General features: G+C 40.4%; 3 protein-coding genes across 3 annotated transcripts; 2 read left to right on the forward strand and 1 right to left on the reverse strand.

Moving 5' to 3' along the window:
- Positions 1-1846: 1846 nt before the first annotated feature.
- Positions 1847-5888, reverse strand: rrp15 (ribosomal RNA processing 15 homolog; the record flags this gene model as incomplete). Its single annotated transcript, XM_080038838.1, has 5 exons — positions 5828-5888; positions 4675-5051; positions 3592-3689; positions 3321-3501; positions 1847-1990 (listed from the first exon to the last, which is right to left on the reverse strand). The coding sequence occupies exons 1-5, from the start codon at positions 5865-5867 to the stop codon at positions 1847-1849; spliced, it is 840 nt and encodes a 279-aa protein (XP_079894964.1). The 5' UTR covers positions 5868-5888.
- A 2006-nt stretch (positions 5889-7894) lies between these two features.
- On the forward strand, positions 7895-10589 carry LOC307259105 (uncharacterized protein; the record flags this gene model as incomplete). The annotated part of the gene is made up of 2 exons (XM_080038839.1): positions 7895-8015; positions 9088-10589. Exons 1-2 carry the CDS (start codon positions 7994-7996, stop codon positions 10587-10589), a joined length of 1524 nt encoding a protein of 507 aa, XP_079894965.1. The 5' UTR covers positions 7895-7993.
- A 6122-nt stretch (positions 10590-16711) lies between these two features.
- Positions 16712-24071, forward strand: LOC307259550 (alpha-N-acetylgalactosaminidase-like). The gene is made up of 9 exons (XM_080039485.1): positions 16712-16763; positions 17656-17813; positions 18503-18643; positions 19289-19500; positions 19632-19726; positions 20641-20802; positions 21548-21745; positions 22161-22301; positions 23070-24071. The coding sequence occupies exons 2-9, from the start codon at positions 17659-17661 to the stop codon at positions 23262-23264; spliced, it is 1299 nt and encodes a 432-aa protein (XP_079895611.1). The 5' UTR covers positions 16712-16763; positions 17656-17658; the 3' UTR covers positions 23265-24071.
- Positions 24072-24513: the final 442 nt, after the last annotated feature.

Raw genomic sequence — 24513 nt, forward strand, 5'->3', positions numbered from 1 at the left:
TGAGAAGAACTGCAGAGGAAAACAGTTTAAAAACAAGATTCCTGCAAAGAATTTAACGATTTTACCAACCACAATCCATAATATAATTTAAATGATTCAAGAATCCGGATAAATCTCTGAACGTGGGACAAGGTCCAAATTAAAAATGTAATGCCCATGACCTCAGGTGGCACCAGGGTTCAACATAATTTTTTTTTCCTACTGGCCCGCCGGGCCAGTGGATCCGAGTTTTACTGGCCCTGCACACTTTTTTTTTCTTCATAATTTAGTGTCAATAACTATAATACCTGTATTAGAAAAATAAAGAAAAATAACCCAATCTAAAAGGGAATATCTATACTGTAACAGTTGAGTGTCACCGTGAGATCTCGCCAGTGAGTGAGCCGTCGCGCAGATGAACTGTGGTTTGTGGCTAAAATAATAACCGGGGATATTCCCATGGACCTATAAAGAAAGCCATGCGTTATGTCGAACCCTGGGCACTGCATTAAAAATGACATGATTTTATAAAGGATATCACTATATGGGCCATGGTGGAACACTTCTGAAAACCATTGTCGGTGAACACAGTTCGTCGCTACATCCACAAATGCAAGTTTAGACTCCACCATGCAAAGTGAAAGCCATATGTCAACAACATCAACAAATTCTGCAGACTTCTCTGGGCCTGGGCTCATCTGAGAAGGACTGACGCAAAGTGGAACAGTGAGCTGTGGTCTGATGAGTCTACATTTCAAATTTGTAAATCATTGACGTTGTGTCCTCCGGGCTCCAGAGGAAAAGGACCATCCAGATTGTTCTTTCAAAATGTCAACAATTAATGTCCTCAGTTCCCAAACGCTTTATCAGCAGAGTAAAAGGAAAGTGTGATGTAACACACTGGTAAACATCCCCGTACCAACTTTTTGAAATGCGTTGCAGGCACAACATTTAAAAGGTGTATATTTACAAAAAAACAATAACATTTACCAGTTTAAACAACAACAGGTGATGTATTTGTACTGTTTCATATTGAATACAAGTCGAAAAGGATTAGGAAATGATCACATTCAGTTTTATTAACATTTTACGTTATGTCCCAACTATTTCGGAGCTGGGGTTGTGTATTGGGACCTCAAAAGGTTGGTAACTAATCAATGCTTAACAGAATAGGTGTGGATTAGGGATGGGCACGAGTAGTGTTTTCGCTACTCGAGTGATCGCTTGCATTCCTCGAGGATAAATCGATTCCTCGTTAAACTTTTTTTCTATTTTTTAGAACGCAACGCATCTGTCTGCAGAATAACGGTTCACCGCAATAAAGCGCTCAATGCTTATTGTCAAACAGTCACAGTTGCCATATGATATTAAGGATTCATTTTCCACAAGTTTAAAACACCTTTTCTTAACTGAAAGTAATTAAATAGTCTTACAGAAAGAGCACTGAGCACTGCAGGTGATACGTGAAATGGCTGTTTATTTAACCAGAGCTGTACAAAAACATTCTTATTTACAGAGTTCACTCCATCACAGGTATCTCAATAACATAACAGCTAAAAAGACTAAATAGGAGCAAACTGATGCTGGGTCCACGGCTGAAGGCAGAAGCTCCACACAGTGAGGTGCTTCTTTATATTACATCCTCTTTCCACATGTTTGAGCTCTTTTCATCTGTTGAGAACACTATGCTTTACACTGACCTTTTCTGCAAAGTATATTCAGCAACAAACACGTGAGATGCTATAAAAATGTTTTCTTGCGTGTGAAAGTTCCAGATATTTCCACTGTCCCTTGTGTGCGGTCCACAAAGTGACCCACAGAGTGTCCCTGAAGGCATCACCACAGCCCCCCTTCAGTCTGAATGGCTCTAGACCACCACCTCCCCTCCTCCTCCCCCTCCCTCCTCCTCCTCTCGGTCACTGTCTTTGTCCCAGTCTTTCATGGAGGCTCCCATCATGAAGTCGTCTCTGAGGACGCTCCACGCCGGCTTCTCGTCTTCTGCTGCGGCAGCCTGCACACAAACACACACACACACACCTTTTATTAGGCATTCTAAAAGGTACTTCATATTTATATGGTGCACCTGACACTGTTTGTGTCCTTGCACTACTTTTGTGTTTATCTGCGTTACTCTCGTCACTTTCCTTTTCTTTATTGCATTGTTGAGAGAAGCCTTAAGAATTGTATTGCCAATAACTGCTGCTGTAACTGTTGCGCATATGACAAACAAACCATTTTGAATCTTGAACACACGTTACACTGCAGCACACACACACTGTGTACCGTGTGGGCTTCAAGCTCTGCTCCATGAAGCAACAGTGACACCATGAGAGCATTCAGTGGAATCACAGTCCAGGGCTGCAGCAGCTGAGGCATGATGCCCAACATGAACATCTAATGCTTTTATGTGTAAATGTGAATATAAACCATCAACATATCATATTATAGAACTATACATATATAACTGACCAAACAGTCATTTACTCTATCTTTTTCTTTTTCAGACCTTGAATAAGATACAGAAGACTTGATAGAGTAAAGGGTTTCTTACATCATTTTACTGAGTAATGAATCCATGTGAAGGGGACGCATGTAAACAGAATAAGGGTGCAACGCCTTAATTAGGACAAATTGAATAGTCGTTCATTAGTTTGTGAGGTTATAGTGCCTATTTTGTACCGAGCTGAGGAGCTGAACTAAACCCAGTTTTTCCCAGCCATCTCCCTTCTGTACCATCTCTGAGAATTGCAAATGTTTGATAGCAACCGGGACGCGAACGCAACAGGTTTAAACAAAACAATAATAATAGCAAGATGGCGCCAGCCGCATCGTGTCACACATAACATCTCTAGTCCGGGAGCATTTCACCCTCAACCATAGACATAGAGCATATCAGCAAACATTCCCTGTGTTCCAATCCCCATAGATCCATACTATTTAGTACGCCAGAAAAAGATTTAGGATGTCCCAATACATACACGTCAATTGTAGTATGCTGAAAAGACATAGTTGCCCCACTAACACCATTAGCATTTTGGAGTATTCGTCTTTATTCTTGAAATTTCTCAACATAATGAAAGAAAATCTCCCTTATATGATTTGTTTTCTCTTCTGTGGCCCTCAAACTCTTATGTATTTTAGTATGTAGTGTAGTAAAAAGAAAAAAGTATGCGATTTGAAACGCAGGGATTCTTTTTTCGGAAAGCTAATTGAGTGTTTATCTTTATTGTTAGTATAACAAATATATAATATAATTGAATAATGGATAGATTAAATCGACTATCAAAACAGTGAGTTAGTTGCAGCCCTAGAAACAGAACATAAGACATAAATGAACGTACCGCCTCTTTGTCAGTCTTGCCCGGGCCTCCCTCGGACCTTCTCAGAACATCTATGAAGTCCTTCTTAGAGACAGTGGAGAGGAACTTGGCCTTCTTCCTCTCCGAGCCTCCAGCTTCCTTCACTTTGTCATCCACCGTTTTCTGGTGTTTCCTCACTGCGTTGAAGAGCTGCACCACCCCTCTGACACACACACACACACACACAGGAGTCAGTGAAGATGAATGGTTGTGAGGAAGGTTAACAGTGATAATAGGAAGAGGTAGAATTTACCTGGTAGCAATCCTCTGCAGAGCTTTCTCATTCTCGCGGTCCTTCACTATGTCAGGTTTCTCCCTGCTCATGGCCTCCCACGCTCTCTTCTGCTCCGACTGTGGGACGAAGGGACAAATACATACCAACGTTAGGCAAGCCAACATCACCCAAAACACCCGGACAAAAACATTCCCTAACGTGTTTCCCCATGCATTTATTTCCACATGTGAAATTTCAAATATCGTTAGCCTCATAGCATAATTGCCTAAATCATATTTACTCTACTCTACATCTACTTTGTTAGCCTATTAGCACAATTGCCAAAGTCATATTTTAAGGGTTATAGAGTAGAGTAGATGTAGAGTATAGTAGATGTAGAATAGAGTAGATGTAGAGTAGAGTAAATATGATTTAGGCAATTATGCTATGAGGCTAACAATATGTACCATCTGTTATACCTTCGGCTATACTACTAAGTAGCAACCATTTAAAACAATTGGATTGTAAATTCTAGTGGTTGCAACAGATCAACCCCAGTGGTCTGCCACCATGTGAAGCGGGGACTGGATTTGCCATCAATGGGCTGGGGAAGTCACAGTCGCCCGTTGCCTTGGTCCCAGACTTTGGGATGCCTGGTGTGGTGCGACGGTCCTCTGCCCCTTCCCATCTCCCTCCCCATACGAATCGGACAGAAGCCACATTAAAGAACCCATCAGACTGGATAAACAAGTCCTATTAGGACTACATGGGATACGCAGACAAGAAAAGATTTTAGAAAAATTAAAGCAGAGGCACACCCTTCGTTCCAAGCCCCATACTTCCCTACTATTTAGTATGCCAGAAAAAGATTTAGGATGTCCCAATACATGCATGTCAATTGCGGTATGCCAAAAATACCTAGAGGCCCCGCTAACTCCAATTGCATTTTGCAGTATTCGTCTTTATTCTTGACATTTCTCGACATAATGAAAAAAAAATCTTCTTCCGTGTCCCTAAAACTCTTCTGTACTTTAGTATGAAGTATAGTAAAAAGAAAAAGTATGTGATTTGGAACGCAGGGACAGTGTGCGTTGACCGAATGCTTGACTGAGTTGTTCTTACCTGTTTCCTCCTCTCCTCCAGCTCCTTCTTGGCCTTCTCCTTGCTCTTGTCCAGCTCTTTGTTCTTCACCAGGATGACGCCCTTGCTCTCCGTCTTCTTGCCCAGGATCTTGGCCATGGCGTCGGCCCAGCCAGCGTTAGCGTTCCCCTCTCCTTCAGCTCCCTCCTCTCCCTCATCCTCTGCTTCTTCTCCACCCCCCTCTCCATCTTCATCTCCATCCCCTTCTCCATCATCTTCCTCCTCCTCCTCATCATCATCATCATCATCTTCTTCTTCTCCGTCTCCATCATTCTCTCCATCCTCCTCCTGTTCTCCATCACTCCCTACATCAGCATCACTCTGATCCTCCTCCTCCACCTGAGGCTCTTCTTCCAGTCCTGAGTCATTCAAACAAAGACAAATGAATATGGAATATAAAAAGCTAACAGCTCTCACTACAGCTAAATGCAATGGGTATATTTGATGTGTAACCGACATGAAGGTATTCGCTTACTTTCCCCTTCAAACTATTATGAAAAGGTTATTCTATCTACATGACACAGAAAGGGGAGATGTTCAAACTGATCTGGACACAGAACAACGTTCTAAAGTTTTCTAAACAGTTAAATTGCTTGAAGGAGCTCAGCATTTGTTTTAATGTGAGGCGTAGACAGGGTAAACAGTTTACTTCAGCCACTGTCTCTTTCTGAAGTATCTTAATTACGGTCAGTGATGCTGCCTCCCCCCTGTTCTAGCTATCGTAAAACCGACACAAATATGTGTAAAGAAATGTCAAGTTTGGAGTAAAACATTAAGAGCGGCAGTATTAATAAAAGTAAGATTAGATACATTGCCGTGGGAATTCGTGTCCATACCTTCAGTGGTCAACCCGTTATTCTCCCCAATTGCAATAACGGTATTGCAACTAACCTCCCCAGGTAGTGCAATAATACCTTACGATGTGTCATTTTAGTGGACCAAAACATCCCCGAACAGTGCAACTTGAGGGCTAATGCTAAGCTAGCCGTTGGAGCATGTTTACGTATAGCATTCAGCAGACCAAAGGGAGAAGTACCAGCTAACTGCATCGCGTCTATCTGTGTCTGTATCTAGTGTGTAATGCTCCAGTCGTGTTATTTCAGAAGCAAAGCCAGTGAAATGTATTTAAACTTACCAGATACCTGCACATGTGTTTTCACCAGCGCTGCCATCATAGAGTTACGCTAAAATGCTTCCGTGGAGTACGACCACAACCAAAGAGCGAAGGTTCCGGTTCCGGAGAATAACGCAATCTTCTTCGGTAGAGTTTAAACGGTAGCAAACGTCCATAGTGTTGCATTGCTGCCATCTGTCTGTCACATTTGATTACACGAATGAATGGCTGCGCTCCAATCCCCACAAGTATCTGCTATATACCCTGCGTTCCAAATCACATACTTTTTCTTTTTACTACACTACATAGCCATAGCCTACCAAAGTAGGCTACAGAAGAGTGTGAGGGCCACAGGAGAGAAAGAAAATCAGATAAGGAAGATGTTTACTCCCAAATGCTAATGGAGTTAGTGGGGCATTTATGTATTTTCAGTATACTACAATTGACGTGAATGTATTGGGACATCCAAAATCTTTTTCTGGTATAGGCCTACTAAATAGTAGGGAAGTATGGGGATTGGAACGCAGGGATAGTTTGAGAGAAAAAAAATGTAAGATGTCCCAATACATGCATAATGCAGAGGTAGCCTACTATCTTATCTCCTGATCCCAGAGTTGATGTCCCACTGTATTGTTCTTCTTTGGCTCATTTTGCCCTGATTTGTTGAATAGCCTACTGATTCCTTTTGAAACAGCTTGTCCATTCTCTTAGTTATTTCTGCCACTATACATTCCTAAACAATAAAAAAACACTCCTGTAATATAACCATCAAAGAAGAAATATCTGTTCCTCCGTCAAGTCTTATTCCTCATATATTCGTTTTTGATGTTTTTCTTTTTACTGAAAAATTCCCATAGGCCTGTGCATGAATTCTTTACGTCAAATTTCTAATTAGAATTGCTAACAAATGCATGACTGAAAATGTGTGTGATTGTAAACAAATTGAGACAACATTATTCCATAAGCATGATATTTTATTTGTGCATTACTACAGATTACAAACATCAGATCAATTCTATTAAATTGAGACATGGCAGGCAAAAACGCTGTTTTCCAAGCAATGGTAAATTTTGAGATTTTTGGCTATCTTGCTTCCATAACATGTGTTCTTTCATACTAGAATAAATCAAAGGTTCAACATGTACAATGGATGTGTTTATTTGAAAAACCCTGTTTGTTTGCATCCATACATTCCTCTGATACAACCATCTTTAACGGCCATTATCTCAACATTAGTTGTTTTCAATATTCTGAACCAGAAATATCAACTGCTAAAGCACTTACATCAACTTAACTTTCCATAATGATTCAAAGCACTATTGCAAAGGTTATTGTAGAAGTTTTTTTTTTTCACATGTTGCTAATTATCTGATTTATGATGAAATCTATTTTTAAAAACATGCTGAAAATGCATTTTTAAGACTTGTGAATAGTATTTATTTTTCATTTATAAAATTATTAAAAGCTGTATCCAATATGTTAAAGATTTTAACTCTGGCTTCATCCAACATCAAGATTTTTGTTTTTTAAAGAGATGGAAATGTACGCATAATTAGTTGGATATAGCCAAATCTACACATTTATTAAAACGTTTCTATACAAGTTGCAATACAATATTTTTTCTTGTGAGTAATCAACTGGCAAAGCTTCATGATGATATCTATATACAATTTATTACCAAATCCAGAATGAAAGAATGGTGCAGCCTTTCGCAATGCTGAGCATGTATCCATGACCTTTTCAACTGAAAATACCACAATAATCTGTGACATGACAGGCTAAGATGAAATCAGTCAGTATCTCCTGCTTACAACCTGTTCTCATAGCAGGTGGGAGGGTGGTTTGGGGAGAAACACACAACAGATGGCAGATAGTACAGTAGTAGGACAGACAGGAATGCTGCCTCACATGTGACACTACACACCTACCTGCATTGTGCACTAACGATCCTTCAGATTACAACAAAGTCACCTGGGAGGAGGGCGGATACACAATAAGGACAAACCGGTAGTGGGTGTTTCCTATACGCGCTGCTCTGCTGTCATATATAAACAGAGAAAAGAAGAACTTAAACTGTATTTAATGACTCACAGGGTGCTGTTTTAGGGTTCAGCAGGACTGGAAAAAAGCCTGTCACAAACTCCAGTGGAAGAGGATTCGTCAGTCTACTGCCAATCTCAGAACAACATGGCAAAGAAGACCAAACTGGGTAAGTGCATGTCCACTTTTCTAAATCTTTTCATTCATCTCTGTGTTAATGACGGACACTTTGAATATATGGTTGGCTGTTTTGCGTGTGTAAACTGTGCTGAACGTAACATTAATAGCAGTGTGAACAGATTTATTTTGTTATTATGCTTTGGATACTTTTATTTTGTCTACCTTTTGAGCAAATGCTGAATATATTTTTACTGATTTTTGCAGGGTTTATCACACTATGCAACTATTTCCTTTTTTATGTTCTATTTGCCTTCACTAATGCCAGTCATAGTTTATTTCATTAAAGATTAAAGTGGCATGCAGAGTGTGAACAGATCTAGGCAGACTCATGGCAGCATGGTGTCAATGCTGGTTAAACCTGATCAGCCAGTCTGATTGCATGCGTGCATTACTGACACTGTAGTGACCTTACTCATTTACACATCTCAATGGAAAGTTGTTATTTGGTACATTTGAAGTGGATTCTGCCATTCTGTATCATTTATCACATAATTCAACTTTTTCCCAGTCATTCAGAGGTGTTGCGTATTATTATAAAGTCCTGAAGAGCAACTGTATGAAATGTAACATAAGTCTTTTTTGGTAACATACATCTTATTTCAATTACACATTTTTCTGGTACAATGCCATGGTCCAAGAACAGCGAAAAAGCAGAAGAAAGTGGGTTGTGCACTTTATATAGGCCTATATATTTGTTAAGTTAAATTATATTTTTTCTAATTCCTTCTTTCAATCATTCAACATCTATTATTTATACTCCAGAGATCATTGATGGGTGACCTTAATTTCTGACGACATGGAGAAGAAAAACATGCAAAGTTTAGAGAAAAAGTTGACGTAGTAGTGCCTCTGGTTGGATGTACAACATGTGTTTGTGTTGTTTAATTTCAAAACATTTAAGTTAAGTAAATCAGGATTTACATACTTCTTAGATGCACCAGTGATTGCAAAGCATTATGGGACTACTTAATGTTTGAGTTGAATGGGGCTGAAACTATCGCAGCATCACATTCAATTAAGCATAATTAGTGGTTCACAATTGTGTTCTTGTCATGTTTCAGGAGGCCGGAGCCCTTTTAGGGAGGCTGCTTTGGGGTTTGCACTTGGAGCAGTGGGGGGCTGCATCCTTGGAGCCACGGAGGACCCAGTGGACCGCATCCTGTCAGTGATGACTTCGGCCGGTCCCATGAAACCGCTGATGGATGAAGTGAGGACGGTGGGTGCCCTGGGGCTGGGGACCCTCATCGGAGCCACGGCCCTGACCACAGCCATGACCTCGGTGGTGGCTGGTGTCTTCACTGCAGCGATGGTGGCTTCGGTGTTCGTGGCCACCAGAAGCTGCTGTGGCGTCTCCTACAAGGACTCTGCCAGCCTGTGGGCATCGGCGGGGATCGCGGGCGCTTTCGGGACCACTCTGAGCGGAGCTACACTCGGGGTCGCCATCGAATGGATCGTGAAGAACTACGGTATGGTGGGCCTCCTGTGGGTCCTCAGCATATTCACTTTGATCAGACCGCCCCTGCACTTTTTAGTCAAGTTCCTCTTGAAGCAGGACGAGAAGGCCTGTTGCATTCTGGGGGGAACAACGACGGACTGGGCCAGGGAGAGGGAACAGATCCAGATCAGGGAGCTGCAGCAGAGGCAGAGAGTGGCCGTGCAGATCGAGCAGAGGATCCTGAACGCTGCCGCCAGTGGAGGAGGGCTGGAGCACCGGCTGCCGTGGGCGGACGAACGCAGGCAAAGGGAGGAGTTAGAGAGGAAGAAGAGGGAGAACGAAGAGGCAGAGATGGAGCAGAGGACTATTCAAGACTGGATCAACACCGTGGTGATCAAACACGTGGACTTCCTGGCCTTCTCAGGGATACCGATGACAGTGATCGCCATGGTCACATCAGGGTTCGGGGTGTTTGGTTACGGAGGCCACCAGTCTGTGTTCCTGGTGCTTTTGGCTCTGGTCGGGATCATGGGCTACTTGCTGGTGAAATCTTCCGACTTTAAGTTCTGGATGTTGGTGGGGTGCATGGGAATGCTGGCGACGTTCGTCATTGCGATGCTCACCCTACACGCCGGGCAGGTGGTGGTAACGACTGCAATGAAAATGAGAGTAGCGGGGCACAATATGTCCAAAGAAACCGTCGGTGCTCGCATGAACTATCAATCCTCTTTGGAAGCTCTGAACGCAGCTTTCTTCGTGGCGAAAATGTGCGGGCTTGGTCTGGGGGCTACCGTGGGGGGGCCTCTGGTTAGGCAAGCAGCCGGAGAGGGGAGAGTCATAGTAGGGGCAGCTTTAGTGGCGGGAGGCTTGCTGGCGGGCGTGGAGGTTTTAGCCCCGGTGCTGGGAGAAGGGGGCAAGGCCGGGGCACTGATGGGGGTGGTGGGGGCAGCGGGGGTGTCTGTGGGTGCGGTGGCAGCTTTGGCTGGAAGGTGGTCCTCGTGGCCAGGGACTTTGGGAACAATTGCAGGGATGGTTCTAGGGGCATTAGGGGTGGGGAAATGGCATATCGTCAACATTGGACTGCAGTTACCCGTGGCCTATGTCTTCGCTATGACCAATCCATTTTAATAAAACACACGTTGAGAGCCTAAGATGGAGTAATAGGACCACATCGAAGTAAAAATATGTGCTCCACTTTCGTCATTTGAAGGCATGGGGAAATACTACATTTATTTTCTAAAATAACAAACAGCCTAAAACAATGACTTTGTTCGAATAATATTGCAACTTTTCTCATGAAATTATGACTTAATCTTTTAATATTGAACTAAGATATTTTTTCCTGTAGAATTATGACCTTATTATTGTACTGTATTTATTTATTTTTGGCCCTAGTACTCCGTTGTAAGTTCCCATGGTCAATTGTGAAAAATTTTGTCAATGCACTGATTTGCGAAAGGGTCATTTGAACTTGTAACCTATTTTTTAAGTTGCCCTACTTGAAAGCACAAGTGTTTTTTATATCCTGTATTTTTCTGAGTTATTAAATCCTATGTGCAGATCAACAGTGAATGTATCTACTAACAAGCATTGTGTGTATCACAGCCTGATACTGTATATATTCTCCCTCTGAGCCATAGAGATCTAATAAAAAAACATCAGTGAGCCAGGCTGTTGATTCTTTCATCACCATGAACACACACTGACTCTTAAGTTTTTTATATTTCATTTATTGGGCCCCAGCCAGGGGTAAACCCGCCCAAAATGTTGTTGCGCGCACAGACACCCACACAAAGGATGTACAAAGAAGTTGAAAAAGACCCATACAATTCAATTTAAGACTTTTATCGAATACACATATATTTTTCAGTTTGGATAAATGAAACACAACCCCTTTCAAGCAACAGACTATTTTTGATTTGGATGGATGCCTCTGCAATTCAGTACATCGACCAGTTTAGCCAGTTTGATTAAACACACTTTTTATAAAGCCTTGACATATAAAACCAAACTCTATGCAAAAGTTGCCATACCAATGCATATACAAGCTACCATTTTAGGCTGAACATTAAAATTACATTAGTTTCAGTATGTAGCATGAATAACACCACAATATAATTCAACCAGTCAAATGAGTGGTTTCAGGTTCAGGACAGAGCAATGCGTGCACTGTAAATAATTTATCTGTAAAATAACAGTAAAATGCTGGCAGCAGAGACGCCAGCAAGTTACTGTAATTAGTAGGCTACTACTCTAAATAAAAGACTCACTAATGCTCAACACTCTTAGGTTTGAACACACATGGACTCTAACATGCGCTTAAGTATAAATGTTTGAGCTAGTTAACTCATCCTCACTGGTAAACAATATTCTAAAATCACATACTCACTTGATAGACAGGCTGCTGAGCAATAGTTTAATTTCAAACATTATCTTAAGCCACCTTTTAAGAGTAAATAATTGATCAGGAACATATTACCTTAAAATGTGTAGATGCTCCACTCGATCAATGCAGAGTAGACCTAATGCTGGACTTTTTGGTGATGCGTAGCACATGTCCTTCGAAGTTTGTCCTATCTGGAATGGCTCATTTCAAACTAATGTTCCTGAAAAAGGCCGTTGCCCGCCCACTTTCCAAAAAATACTGTAGTGTACTGTAATTTAAAACTGTATCATACTGTTAAGGGCTTCTGAGCTGTCTTTTCAAATTGACCTTCCCACAATGCATTGCTAAGTACAGTAAATAACCGTAATACATGAATACAGTAAATTAGTGTTAAAATTTGGCCGTAAATTAACAGCAATTGCTTACAGTGTGTTCACAGTTTTCTGCAGGCACCTTCAAGTAACATGTGGCATAAAGTCATTATTTAAAATTAACTGCATTTCCATCAAGGCAGTATTGGCCACAACACCTCCGATAAGAGGGTTTTTTGGGGGACATTTTTCACGATCTGAATCAAAGGCCTAAGGACAGAGGGTGTCAAATGCTGTACAGACTGAAAAGCTCCCAGAGGTTGATTGCTATTTGTGATACTGTGCTACATAAATCAAACTGACCGATTTGTAGAAAAAGTCAATGTAAAATACAAAGGAATTCAAATAAAAAACACATGATTCTGTGTGCCATTTTATTGGAGCGAAATATGATCTCTTCAACATTCATAAAACTAGTCACTGAAATATTTCAAAGCATGAACGGCCAATGCAGTCTTTGCATGTTCATTCCTTTGAAAATCAGTCCATTAGAAAACAATTATATTAAGGTAGTTAAAGGTGGGGTAAGTCATTCTGGAGACTATTTGTTGACAAAATCACTTTTTGCCCAATCAGTGAATATGATGCTTCTTGTCTGTACTGTGAGTTTGCAGAAGTAATGTTGAATAATGTGTAGGTGAATGAGCTATTACTCTTTTTGGAACAGTGACTACTCTTTTTAAAACAGTAACTACTCTTTTTAAAACAGAAGCTACTCTTTTTTGTGTACCTTATTGTAAAGTGTTACCTATTATTTTAAATATCTGCTAATATATCAGCTTGGAAAAGTCCTTTTTAGAGTTAGCATTACATGTACTCAAAAATACACAACATAAAATGGTTATTTTCTTATTCTTTTATAATTTAAAGGAAATATGAGTTGTTTGGAAATTACAAACAATTAGCACATTCTTGATTTAGCCAACCTTTACCTTGACTTCTACGGTTATCTGTTTACTCCATGGAGCTGAATTTCTCTTGTAGCCATGTGCTCTACTGTCAAATGAATATGCTGTGATCACCTAGTACACAAACCTATAAAAAACCTTCCATAATTCACATTTTGTTCAGTGTGTTGGAAATGACGGTGAAATCAAGGTACAGGTGTTCTTGTCGTGAAATAATACATAAAATACCAATATTTCAAACACAGGATATAACTGATTAAAATAGACTTTTTTGTATTAATAAAGCCACTACGAGTAACATGGCACGTTGGCGTCCCCTTTGGACAAAAGCGGTAGTATTTTTACGACGCCCGCTGTCGCAAAGCTGTTTTCTAGCTCGTGCCAGGCGTGCGAGTGTGAACTGAGAAGGGCGCAATATACAGTAGTGCATGTCCGTGCAGGGCCGTCGTATAGGGGGTAAAGATTATGACGATTATAAGGGCCCACAGCCAGCTAGGGCCCACACAGCCCTCAGTAGAATCTATGACAAAATGATTATGCATACAGTGAACTAATATATAATCATACGAATGAGTCCGAATTAAAACAAAGCCACAAGTCATACAATATTCTAATTTTAATCATTTCAATAACCCCCTTGGCCCCTTCTTAAAAAATGGTTTGGTCCACCCCGCGGTTCGTTCTTCCTCATTGGAATTAAGTGAGCGCGAGCGAACTCCAGCAGACGAGGATGCCCCCCAAAAAAGCACAAGTTCGCACACCAGAAAAGAGTTGAGAAGGAGGCCAGGAGTAGGATATGAGCAGCAGAGCAGGGGCCCAGGACATCAAACACTTTTTTTCTAAGAATGGTGAGAGTAAAACTACAGAGGGAGGCTGAAACAATTAGCCTACTACTTGTTCATTCATAACATTACCTTTGACGGGGCGCAGGCTGAATCCTATGTTAGCTGTCATCTGGCCGCGCTACACTCTGATCAAGTCGCCAGTTCATTTGAAAAAAACAAAAAAAAACTAAAAAAAGTCGCCAGTTAAGTAGAGCAACGGTACTATATATATTACTGTCTGACAGTGCTCCAGTAGCCTATGCGCCCATTCAGAGGCTGCATTGAATTGTATTATGACGCATTCTACTTCTACTCGGTAATTATGAGCATCTGACGATGGTCATTTACGTCCAGGGCCGTCGGACTGCGGACAGGCTTGGGGGGCCCAAGGCAGAGGGGGGCTGCACCCAAAAAATATAAAAACTTATTTATTTTATTTATTTTTTACTGGCTCAATATAGGCCCCTGATCTTTGAAGGCCCAGAATTTTTTTATTTAGGGGAAAAAAACAGATATCGTGGGCCTTTCATTAGTCAGTACATTTTTGCAATTTTTTAAATAACATTGTTCGGGGCTACGGAGATCACGGGCCTATATTGGGCCATTAAAAAATACAAAGGAAGGGAAAAAATTCCCAAAGCTGACTGAATTTTTTAAACATGTACATTTCTTCTTTCTGCTTTTTGGTCATTCTGTGTCTATAAATTATTCCAGAAAATAGCACTAAATAGCTTACATAGGAAACAGTTGATTTAGCCTTAGTTTTCTCCTCAAAGTGCACCAGATTGATGAATTTTACTTAAAAATTTAAAAAAAAATCTTCCGGGGGAGCATTCCCCCGGACCCCCCTAGAAGGTCCAGGGTCCACGACACAGTCTCCCAAATTCCTGTGGGAAACACTGTGTGTGTGCATGGTTAAGAGTCATTAGACCAGGGGTTGTGTTCAAGTACGCGTAATGATTTGGTCATTCATCAATAGAAACATTGTGTTGTTATCTGGCTCAGAGAGGGACCAGTCACTCATACGTTTTGGACTATAGACAAACATAGCTTTTACATATTTGTATTGTAAGACCGCCTCTCAGAGGGCCCATCAGGACTTCCTGTATAGGGGCCCAGAATTTGGTGCAACATCCCTGTGTCCGTGTGTTGAAAGTGTGAGGACTCTTTTCGGCTCTGTGAGAGTGGTTTTGACACTGCATCAACTAATGCCAGTCAGTACACACACCTGATTGCAATGAGTTGATGCAGCAGTGTCACCTAACTACTCTCTCTCACGGAGCTGAAAGATTACGTGTCCTCACAGAAAGCGAATGAACGAGAGATGGCAGTTAGTGTGGATCACGATGAGGTAATGTGTTTGTGTTGTTGATGTAAATAATGACTATTTCAGATAATGGTTATCTGATGATGGTGAAGCAAAGCAAACTTTGTGTTAGTACCAACCGCTCATTCATTTAGGAGTAAACAGTGCAGTCTAGTTTCGCTCTTGTGAAATTGTATACACGTTGCTTGGCAACGCCCTCGTCCCACCCGTAGCCTATATCACTCTCCCTTTTAGCTTTTCTTCATTGCATTCTCTTTTTTTTCTTTGATGGTTCAGCCCCGTTATCAGTCATTATGACGACAAATAACTGTCTCAAACAAGGCTCCCGCTCCCCTTCCCTCACCTGGAGGGATAGGCTTCTCAATCGCGTTGCAGCGCCACACTGAAATCTGCGACCAATATGGATATGTGACCATAGAGCCTGCACGAGCAAACCGAAAATCGGACTGGGTGTGCGAGCAGACCAAAAGCAGTAATAAAAACTATATAAAAACGTCTTTCTTTGCACTGATGGTCTCGTTTGCTGTTAAAGGTAATTTATGATTATCAGAGGAAACATGGGGCTGTTTAAAATATATTTAAATGTTACGTAGCCGCTTTAAATGTTTAGAGGAATATTATATCAATATTTATTTTTACAATTAAGAAGTGTTGAATGTCCAAAACCAGACCACGGGACAAAGGAGGTATAGCCAAAACCACATATAAAACACAACTTTTTATATAATAAAAATATTGCCTGATCTACCATTTATTTTTTTATAAAGTCATTTTAGTGTAAATTAAGTGAGACAACATTTAAAAATAGAAAGAAATGTGCTTTTGTTTTCTTTCTCTCTGCCAAGGACACCAAAGCATGACCTAGTTGAAGAAATACCCATTTATTGATTTGACAAAAAGTGATTTTCCAACTGACATTCTCAAGAATCACTCACCCCACCTTGAGGTTACACCAAAAAAATATGAATGAAAATCATGTGGGGTGAAAAACACAACAACACAAGTATTGAATACAGACAAGTGAAAACTACAACAGTACTCAGTACTACAACCAAAGACATAATAAGTCTATTGACTACAACTCTCCTGCCTCTTCAACCTGTTTCCTGTTTCAGCATGTGAGACAGAGAAGTCACATGACCCTCAGTTTACCTTTAGCTCGTTCACTGCAGGCACATGACTGCTTTCTCTTCTTCCTGGATTTAGTTTTGCCCTGAGCTGCAGCATACAAGTAGCCTCGTTTGACTTGGCGCCGTCTTGCTCAGACCTGCGCAATTATGACGCGCGTCTTGCTGAGCGCACAGCATTTTTGCAGCATTTTTGCTGTGCGCTCAGCGAGACGCGCGTCATAATTGCGCAGGTCTGAGCAAGACGGCGCCAAGTCGAACGAGGCTACTTGTATGCTGCAGCTCAGGGCAAAACTAAATCCAGGAAGAAGAGAAAGCAATCATGTGCCTGCAGTGACAAAACTCACACCGACAGACAGGTAGGAGGCCGTCATATTCACCAGTTATTATAACTTATCTTTAGAACAAATATTGAAAAGACACGGTGTTGCAGATTAAGGAGCTATTTAACGACCTACAGCATATTTAAGGAAGTTCAAATGATTTGTTTGTTAGTAGTAACGTATGTGTTAAAGGGGACATTGTTTTTTTTTCTAAATTGCTCTTTTTCAGTTCTTGTGCTAATACATTTGGATATCTGGTGCCTTCAAAGTCACAAATGCTGAAATAAGACGCTTAACTTTGGCTACACAATGTAAACATGGGCCTATATACAGGCTACTGTATTATTGCAGCTTTATACCTAACAAAAGTGAAATGAAACCTATACAATTGTGTGACTAACTATGGTTATACATTTTTAAATAAAGAATACTGTGTATACTATGGCTTAGCTTAATACTTAGTTTTTTATTGACAGAGAGATGTGCATCCAAATTTCAGAGTTTGCCCAACTAATCAACTTTTAATATCCAATATGTAATTGGCTGCAGCTATTGTTTATTTCAGTAAACAAGTATTCTACTGATTATTCCAGAGATTAATCTGGCCTGGTTTATACCTTTTTTATATACTGTCTATGTTTTATACACAACTATGCTGTGTACACAACTGCAATACATGCCACAGTTGAGGCATCTAACCCATGTAGCTTCATTGGACCTTTATTTCCATGGATTGAATACTTCCAAACATAACAACGTTGGTTACACTAAAACAGGTTAAAGCAATCCAATCCAGAAAAAAATATTTTGTCCAAAAAAGTATTTTATAACTTATATTAAGTTATTACATCTATAAATCCATCTATCCATCAAGGTCATGTGTGCACACAGCATAACAGTGATACTTATCGCACATTTCCTCTTTCAGAAAATGGAGCCCTTGGTAGTAACGCAGCTCCTTGCCCTGATCTCACTGACTTGGGCCCTAGACAATGGATTGCTGAAGACTCCACCTATGGGATGGATGGCCTGGGAACGCTTTCGCTGTAATACCGACTGTACAAATGACCCGCAGAACTGCATCAGGTACAGTGTGATCCATTGGGGGAATTTCTCTGAGTTAGCTTTAACTGTATATTCTGAGCAAAGATACGTTCATATTGAATTTCAATCCAGACAGTGGTAGAAACAAATTCATGAGTAAAAATTTGAGTTTTGATGGGAAAGGGGGCTGGAACAATGGAATGTGCTTTCTTTCAAACCTCATGCTAAAGTGCATGATATGAGGAGTGTTTACATGCCAGGCTATATTGCAATGATCAATGAAGACCAACATGAAGGTATATTGGTCTGCACAGTTGACCAATGGACAAATGTTTTCATCACATTGCTGAGAGTGTGAAAAATTCTCATTATGAATACTAGTTGAGCAAGTATCAGATAGTTGTTTCCAAAACTTAGCGGAAGCTGAACATTTATAGAGCTCCAGACACAGAGATACAGCCAGACAGACATTCACTCTTATTGTCCAGTTAAGAAAACTAATCAGTGCTTATCAACAAGCCTCCCAGGACTCTGCAGTGTAAACATTTGCTTGCCTCGAATTTGAATCAAATATAACATATCTATACATTGATTGTTACACTTTTCTTCAACATGTCGTTTAACCAGCTGTCTTGTGATCAATCAATATATTCTGCTGTGGCAACATTTGAAGTTTTCCACACTATAAAGTTGAATCTTCTCTTCCTTGATTCTGTCTATCCTGTCTCCAGTGAGAACCTGTTCAGAGACATGGCTGACCGCATGGCTGAGGACGGCTGGAAGGAGCTGGGCTTTGAGTATGTTATCATGGACGACTGCTGGATGTCCAGGCAGAGGGATGGACAGGGGAAGCTGCAGGCTGATCCAGCCAGGTTCGTGGTTCTTTTTTTCTTCTTTTGTTGGCTTATTTTCTCTTCATTAGACAGTTTTGAAAAGACAAGACATGAAATGGGGCAGAGAGGAGAAGGACATGCAGAGAAAGACACGGGCCAGATTAGAACCCGGGTCCACTGCGACTCTGGATTCTGCGAATCTGCTCAGTTTTAGCACCGTATCCACAAAGAAATTTGCACTAAGTATTCGTAGCACATAGTTTGAAGGCTAGGGCAGTTTGCCCTCGTTTCACTTTTACTTGAGTGAGCAGACAGCCCCGCCGTCAAGGGGGAAACACCTGTACAGTTGGCCCAGGCCCAGGCCCAGGAGGGGTGTGTGGCACACGTAGACACTTGGAGAAAAAACTGAACTAAATGTCTCTTATAAGAGAAGAACAAGAGGAAGACGCTGCTTTGCTTACTATTACTAAAAAAAACACCTCAACGAGAACATTCACATCCCACTTTGAGCATGTGATGCAACAAGCTGTTTAGGTTAGGGGCCAGGTCAACCTAACAATGTTTTCTCCCTTTTTATTTTTAATAATATCTGTCATTAATATTCTACATCTGCCAACGCATCTAGCATGGTAAAAATGACGCAGTTGGGTTTCATAACAGTGTATTTTATGCTTTACTTTACAGGTTCCCCGGGGGCATTGCAAAACTGGCTAGGTATATCCATGACCGTGGCCTGAAGCTGGGCATCTATGCAGACATGGGCACTGCAACATGTATGGGATTCCCTGGCACCACACTGGATAAAATTGAGATCGATGCCCAGACCTTTGCCAGCTGGGGGGTAGACTATCTGAAGTTTGACGGCTGTAACTCAAGCCCTGTAGAGCAAATGCAGGGTAAGAGCATCTACTAAAATATATGAAATGCATTGAAAGAAAGTCATTGCAATATTTGAAGATGTTAGAAAGTTCTTCAGACCCACAAGGATCATGGTGTGGTCATAAAACGTTTTCTTTATGTTGCACAGGTTACCCTTTGATGTCCAAGGCATTGAATGCCACAGGCAGACCTATGGCCTACTCCTGTAGCTGGCCAGCCTATTTGGGAGGACTTCCACCTAATGTGAGTGTATATCAGTACGTCACTGTCAAAACAAATGTGTTGTATACTTGTGCTATTACTTAGTATAACAACTAATAACGAAACGTGAGACCGGGAGCATTTCACATGGCATCGCTTTTGTCGTGAACTCAGGGCAGAGAAATGTACAACAACGTAAACACGTGCAATAACAGAGGGGCGTGAGTGACGGTATCCAAACAGGGACAAACTTAAGCTGTCAATACACAAATTTTGTTTTAGATTGTCTAGATACATCTGTGTCAATATGTCATTATGTTAAACTGTATTGTCCCTCTCAAGTAGAATTTATTTCAATGCCTGTGTTGAAACTAGAACCCTTCTTGAAAAACAAGTTAATATGTTTACACATTTTGTATGTCCATGAGTTTTTTTTTAATTCTCTAAAAGATGAAATAACTTGTTAAGATGAAGATTTTAGTAATGGATGGCATTGCTGTTCTGTTGGTCCGTCCGGTATAGTCCACCATTTTGGAGATATCCCAAATATGTATACAGTAACCGGTAAGTTATTTGATTGTGAAAGGTAAATCTTAAATAGTGACATGTTTTTGCTCATACAAAGTGAGGAGAGAGAAATGAAAATAAATAAAAACTACAAAGAAAAGTAGGCAAGAATTTTACAAATCATTCACCTTATTCCATTTGAGTTCAAAAACATGTAGTCTATGGTTTTTGTTTTATGGGATAGTTTTGTTATGCTGCATAGAGCTGGAAACAGGGTGGCGTATTGTTCAGTCTCACCTGCCTTATCCGGCTCTTGTGATCACACTGCCATCACCACTCATATTAAAAAATATATTCACTCTTACTGATTGAACAATAAGCATCAGTTTGCTGCTTACATATTTTTTTTATTTTATAATTCTAATATTTGAAGTCTATTTCCCCACCAGGTGAACTACACTCTGCTTGGGGATATCTGTCACCTGTGGAGGAATTACAATGATATCCAGGACTCATGGGACAGTTTGCAAGGCATCATCGATTGGTTCTCCAACAACCAGGATAATCTACAGCCGGCTGCGGGACCCGGACGTTGGAATGACCCTGACATGGTATTTTTAGAACTTTCTGCATTATTGAGCCTACTGTATACATCCTAAAAACACAATACAGATGATGATAGATACAATAAGAACTGCAAGCAAGCTGAAACTCATATACATTGTTTTATTTAGTTTTTTATCTAGTGAAAAGAGACATAACAGTGTAAACAAGACAACACATAAGTGCTTTGAGGGCGAGAAAAGCGCCATATAAATGAAATATATTACTATTATTATATTATTATAATACAACAAGCCACGGGATGGGGGTGAAAGCAAGGAGAGGAGGGGATAGTGACCGCAAACCACACTTATTGATTACATTATTATCTTTTTGCACAATTATTATTATGTGTTTTGTTATTATTATTCTATACTCATATTCAGGAGTCATATGGCACTGTGAGCTTGTTTATCGGACATCTAACATCAGCTAAAGCAAAACACATGTTTTTTTTCCACAATTTAAGCCTTCCATCCACACTAAGCTTTTTCTTATTTCAGATGACCCCCTTTCTTTATGTGTTGCTGAAGACTTATTTTTGTTGCATTGGCCTTTAGCACAAGTTGAGACTTTGACACTCCTAAAAAATGTTTTTCATGTATCTTGTATGTTATTTTGTATTGTACCTTGTACAGCACTTTGGTCAACTGATGCTGTTTTTTAAATGTGCTATAGACATTTTGACTTTGACTTTGACTTTATTACCTCTCTTCCCGCCTCACCCACTTAACCTAACATTTTCTCCCTCAGCTCATCATTGGTAACTTTGGCCTGAGTTTGGACCAGGCTCGCTCTCAGATGGCTCTGTGGGCTGTGATGGCCGCACCACTCATCATGTCCAATGACCTGCGATCCCTGGACAACAGAGCACGGGCCGTCCTGCAAAACAGAGTGGCCATCGCCATCAACCAGGACCCACTGGGTGTGCAGGGACGACGGCTGTTGCAGGTCATCATCCATATTGAACCACCAGTAGTATACAGTATAGTAACAATGAACTAAACAAGCTGGGAAACTATCCCTGTGTTCCAAATCACATACATTTATTTTTATACTATACTAGATATATACTAGAGTATTCTGCTTTGCATACTGGAAAAATTCAGTTTTATTTCTTTGGGCATCCGGGTATTTTTGGCATACTGCATTTGACATGCATGTATTGGGACATCCTAAATATTTTTCTGGCATATTACAAATTATGGAAGTATGGGAACGCAGTCAATGTACACAATAATGAACAAAAGTGAACAGTGTTTAACATCAACAGTCACTTGGGAGGATATTTGGAGTCACAGTTTGGCACATTCAAATCATGGAATCTCATTCATTTTGTTGTTGTTGTGTATTTGTTGTTGAACAGGAGAAGAGTCGTATTGAGGTGTACTGGAGGCCTCTGGCTCATTATGCCAGCGCCCTTGTGTTCCTGAGTAGACGGACAGACATGCCCTACCTCTACCACACCTCGCTGGCTAAACTCCAATATCCTGCTGGCAACTACGAGGTTTGAACACCCTCTATCAACCCATTCCAAAAAAACATTTTTTTCATTCAATCATCCATTTCAATGTTTCAGCTATATGTAAATTATTCTCTGGCTTTAGCTCCCTAGGGAAATGGGAATAGCATAAAACCAAATGTATATAATTAAATAAAGTTATTTAAGATTTACTTACACAAAAAAAAACACACTAAAGAAACACAAACAAAACACAATACAATCATTCTGAATGATGTGTGCAAGATCATTACAAGAATCTATTCCCAACCTTGTCCTAAGGTAGTTAATAATAGTCTAACGGACCTCCAATAACAAACTAGAATTCCTTAAAACAATGAGAGGCAGGGTGGCTGCTTACTGCAGAACCATCCCTGCGTTCCGAATCGCATACTCTTTCTTTTTTCTATTCTACATACTACATCTGACGATAAAAATAATCTAGTTAGGATGCAGTAGGCATACTATTGGGACATACTTTTACTTATTTATTTCATCATAACTTTGCGCCTTGATCTTGCCTCTTGCTTTTGTATCCGTCGCATCTCCGTTTGTTTTCATAAGAATCGAGACATCCTAAATCTTTACAGCAGTCATCAACATTACATAGAAAAATAACAAAACTGTTAACTAAAAATGTTGGTAATAGTGAAACCCTAGGGTAGAAGGCCTCGTAGAATGTAATGGCCCTTTAATCACATGGTTTGGTAAAATATGGGGTCAAATGATGAGTTGTCTTTTTCAGCCTTAAATATGCTATCTTCTTGCCTTCAGGCCTACGATGTGTTCACTGAGGCAGTGGTGACCGGCTTGAACGCCACCACGGAGTTGACTCTCTCCATCAATCCCTCTGGTGCCGTCATGTGGTACGTCTATCAACAGGCCGACGCCCTCCACTACCACCAACGCAAGACATCTTCGCAATCCTCATTCCACAAAGCTAAACAGGGGCATCATTCTGTGTTATAAAAGGAACTAATGGAAAGAACCGAAAATAACAATCTGGATTTTTATAGAATCACAATGCTGGCTGGCTCGATCATAGACATGTCATATTGATTCTTGTTTAATAAATGTTGTTTGCCCTGATGTATGTTTTTTTATAGTTAAGAGAGTGTTTTTTTTATGAATACAATATGTAGAAATGATTTTCCTTATCTGTTATGTTTGAAGTAACCACAACTATTTTGTCATATCAATTTAAATTCTGTTAGTGCTACAAGCTATGAATCAGACTGTCTTTGGGTATTCCCCAAGTTGATCGTAACACATCCATGGGATTTTTGGACTTTCTTGTCAAAGGTTGCCCCACCTTGGTCTATTCTGTTAAATGTTTTATGAGTGTGAAATGTGACACTTATGTCGTGTGTCTCTGCAGCATGGACTTTGTTCACTGTTACTATCAGACCACTCAGTCTGGAGGTGTGTTCAACAGGTGTAATAAAATTGAAGCTTTATTTGTAATCCAACGCACCTGTCATATATTCAGGTGCGCAAAGAGTGTCAATCTATTTGTCTGTGGCGTTATCATGTTGCTTATTATGCCAAGGTGTTTTTTGTACTAATCACACACTTCGCACCCATAAGGAGCAGAGTGTGAGAGTAGCATTTTTTTTAACCTGTCTTTCCCTGATGTTCTCTTTATCCTTCCTACTTTAAAGGGGCGCAGCGCACGCTAGACGACTCTTCAGTTTATCCCCCCCTGTCTCCCATGTTTGTTACTGTCACTCTATGTCTCTTGGCGGGGTATCACTGTGAACAGATTATCGTTGTTCTGAAACATGTACAATGACAAAATAAATCATCTTGAATCTTGAAAAAATCTTGTTGTGCATCATAAGAAAGTTAATTCCATAGTATGCATGGAATTAAATATACACAGGAATGTTCACACAGTATGAAATTATCATTAGGTATTCATAATCACTTAAATATTTTTGCAACGATTATATATTTTTTGGTCAAGTCCTATAGGCTGACTTTGATATTTTTTTAAATGTTTTCCTGCAAGAAAATCTCAAGAGTGCAACAGTGGGAGCGACCCAAACGTTTGTAGACATACAGTATGTCATATTGGCCAATTTTTGTAGTTACAGCAAGGAAACCAAGATTTGCCTTTGAGCATGGAATTTCAATCCTTGACCTTGACTACTTCACCTTGTCCAGCCTAGTGGTCATTGGCTTCTATTTTTTTTATACCTCTTCGTACAACTAATTT

This window comes from Ammodytes marinus (genome assembly GCF_949987685.1).
Source record: "Ammodytes marinus genome assembly, chromosome: 13".
In the NCBI taxonomy this organism is placed as follows: domain Eukaryota; kingdom Metazoa; phylum Chordata; class Actinopteri; order Uranoscopiformes; family Ammodytidae; genus Ammodytes; species Ammodytes marinus.

Bases quoted from the DNA above. Each gene is read 5' to 3' on its own strand.
- LOC307259550 (XM_080039485.1), top strand. From the start codon at position 17,659: ATGGAGCCCTTGGTAGTAACGCAGCTCCTTGCCCTGATCTCACTGACT. The intron at 18,644-19,288 runs GTTCGTGGTTCT...TTTACTTTACAG, and splicing joins CTGCAGGCTGATCCAGCCAG to GTTCCCCGGGGGCATTGCAA. The intron at 22,302-23,069 runs GTTTGAACACCC...TCTTGCCTTCAG, and splicing joins ATCCTGCTGGCAACTACGAG to GCCTACGATGTGTTCACTGA.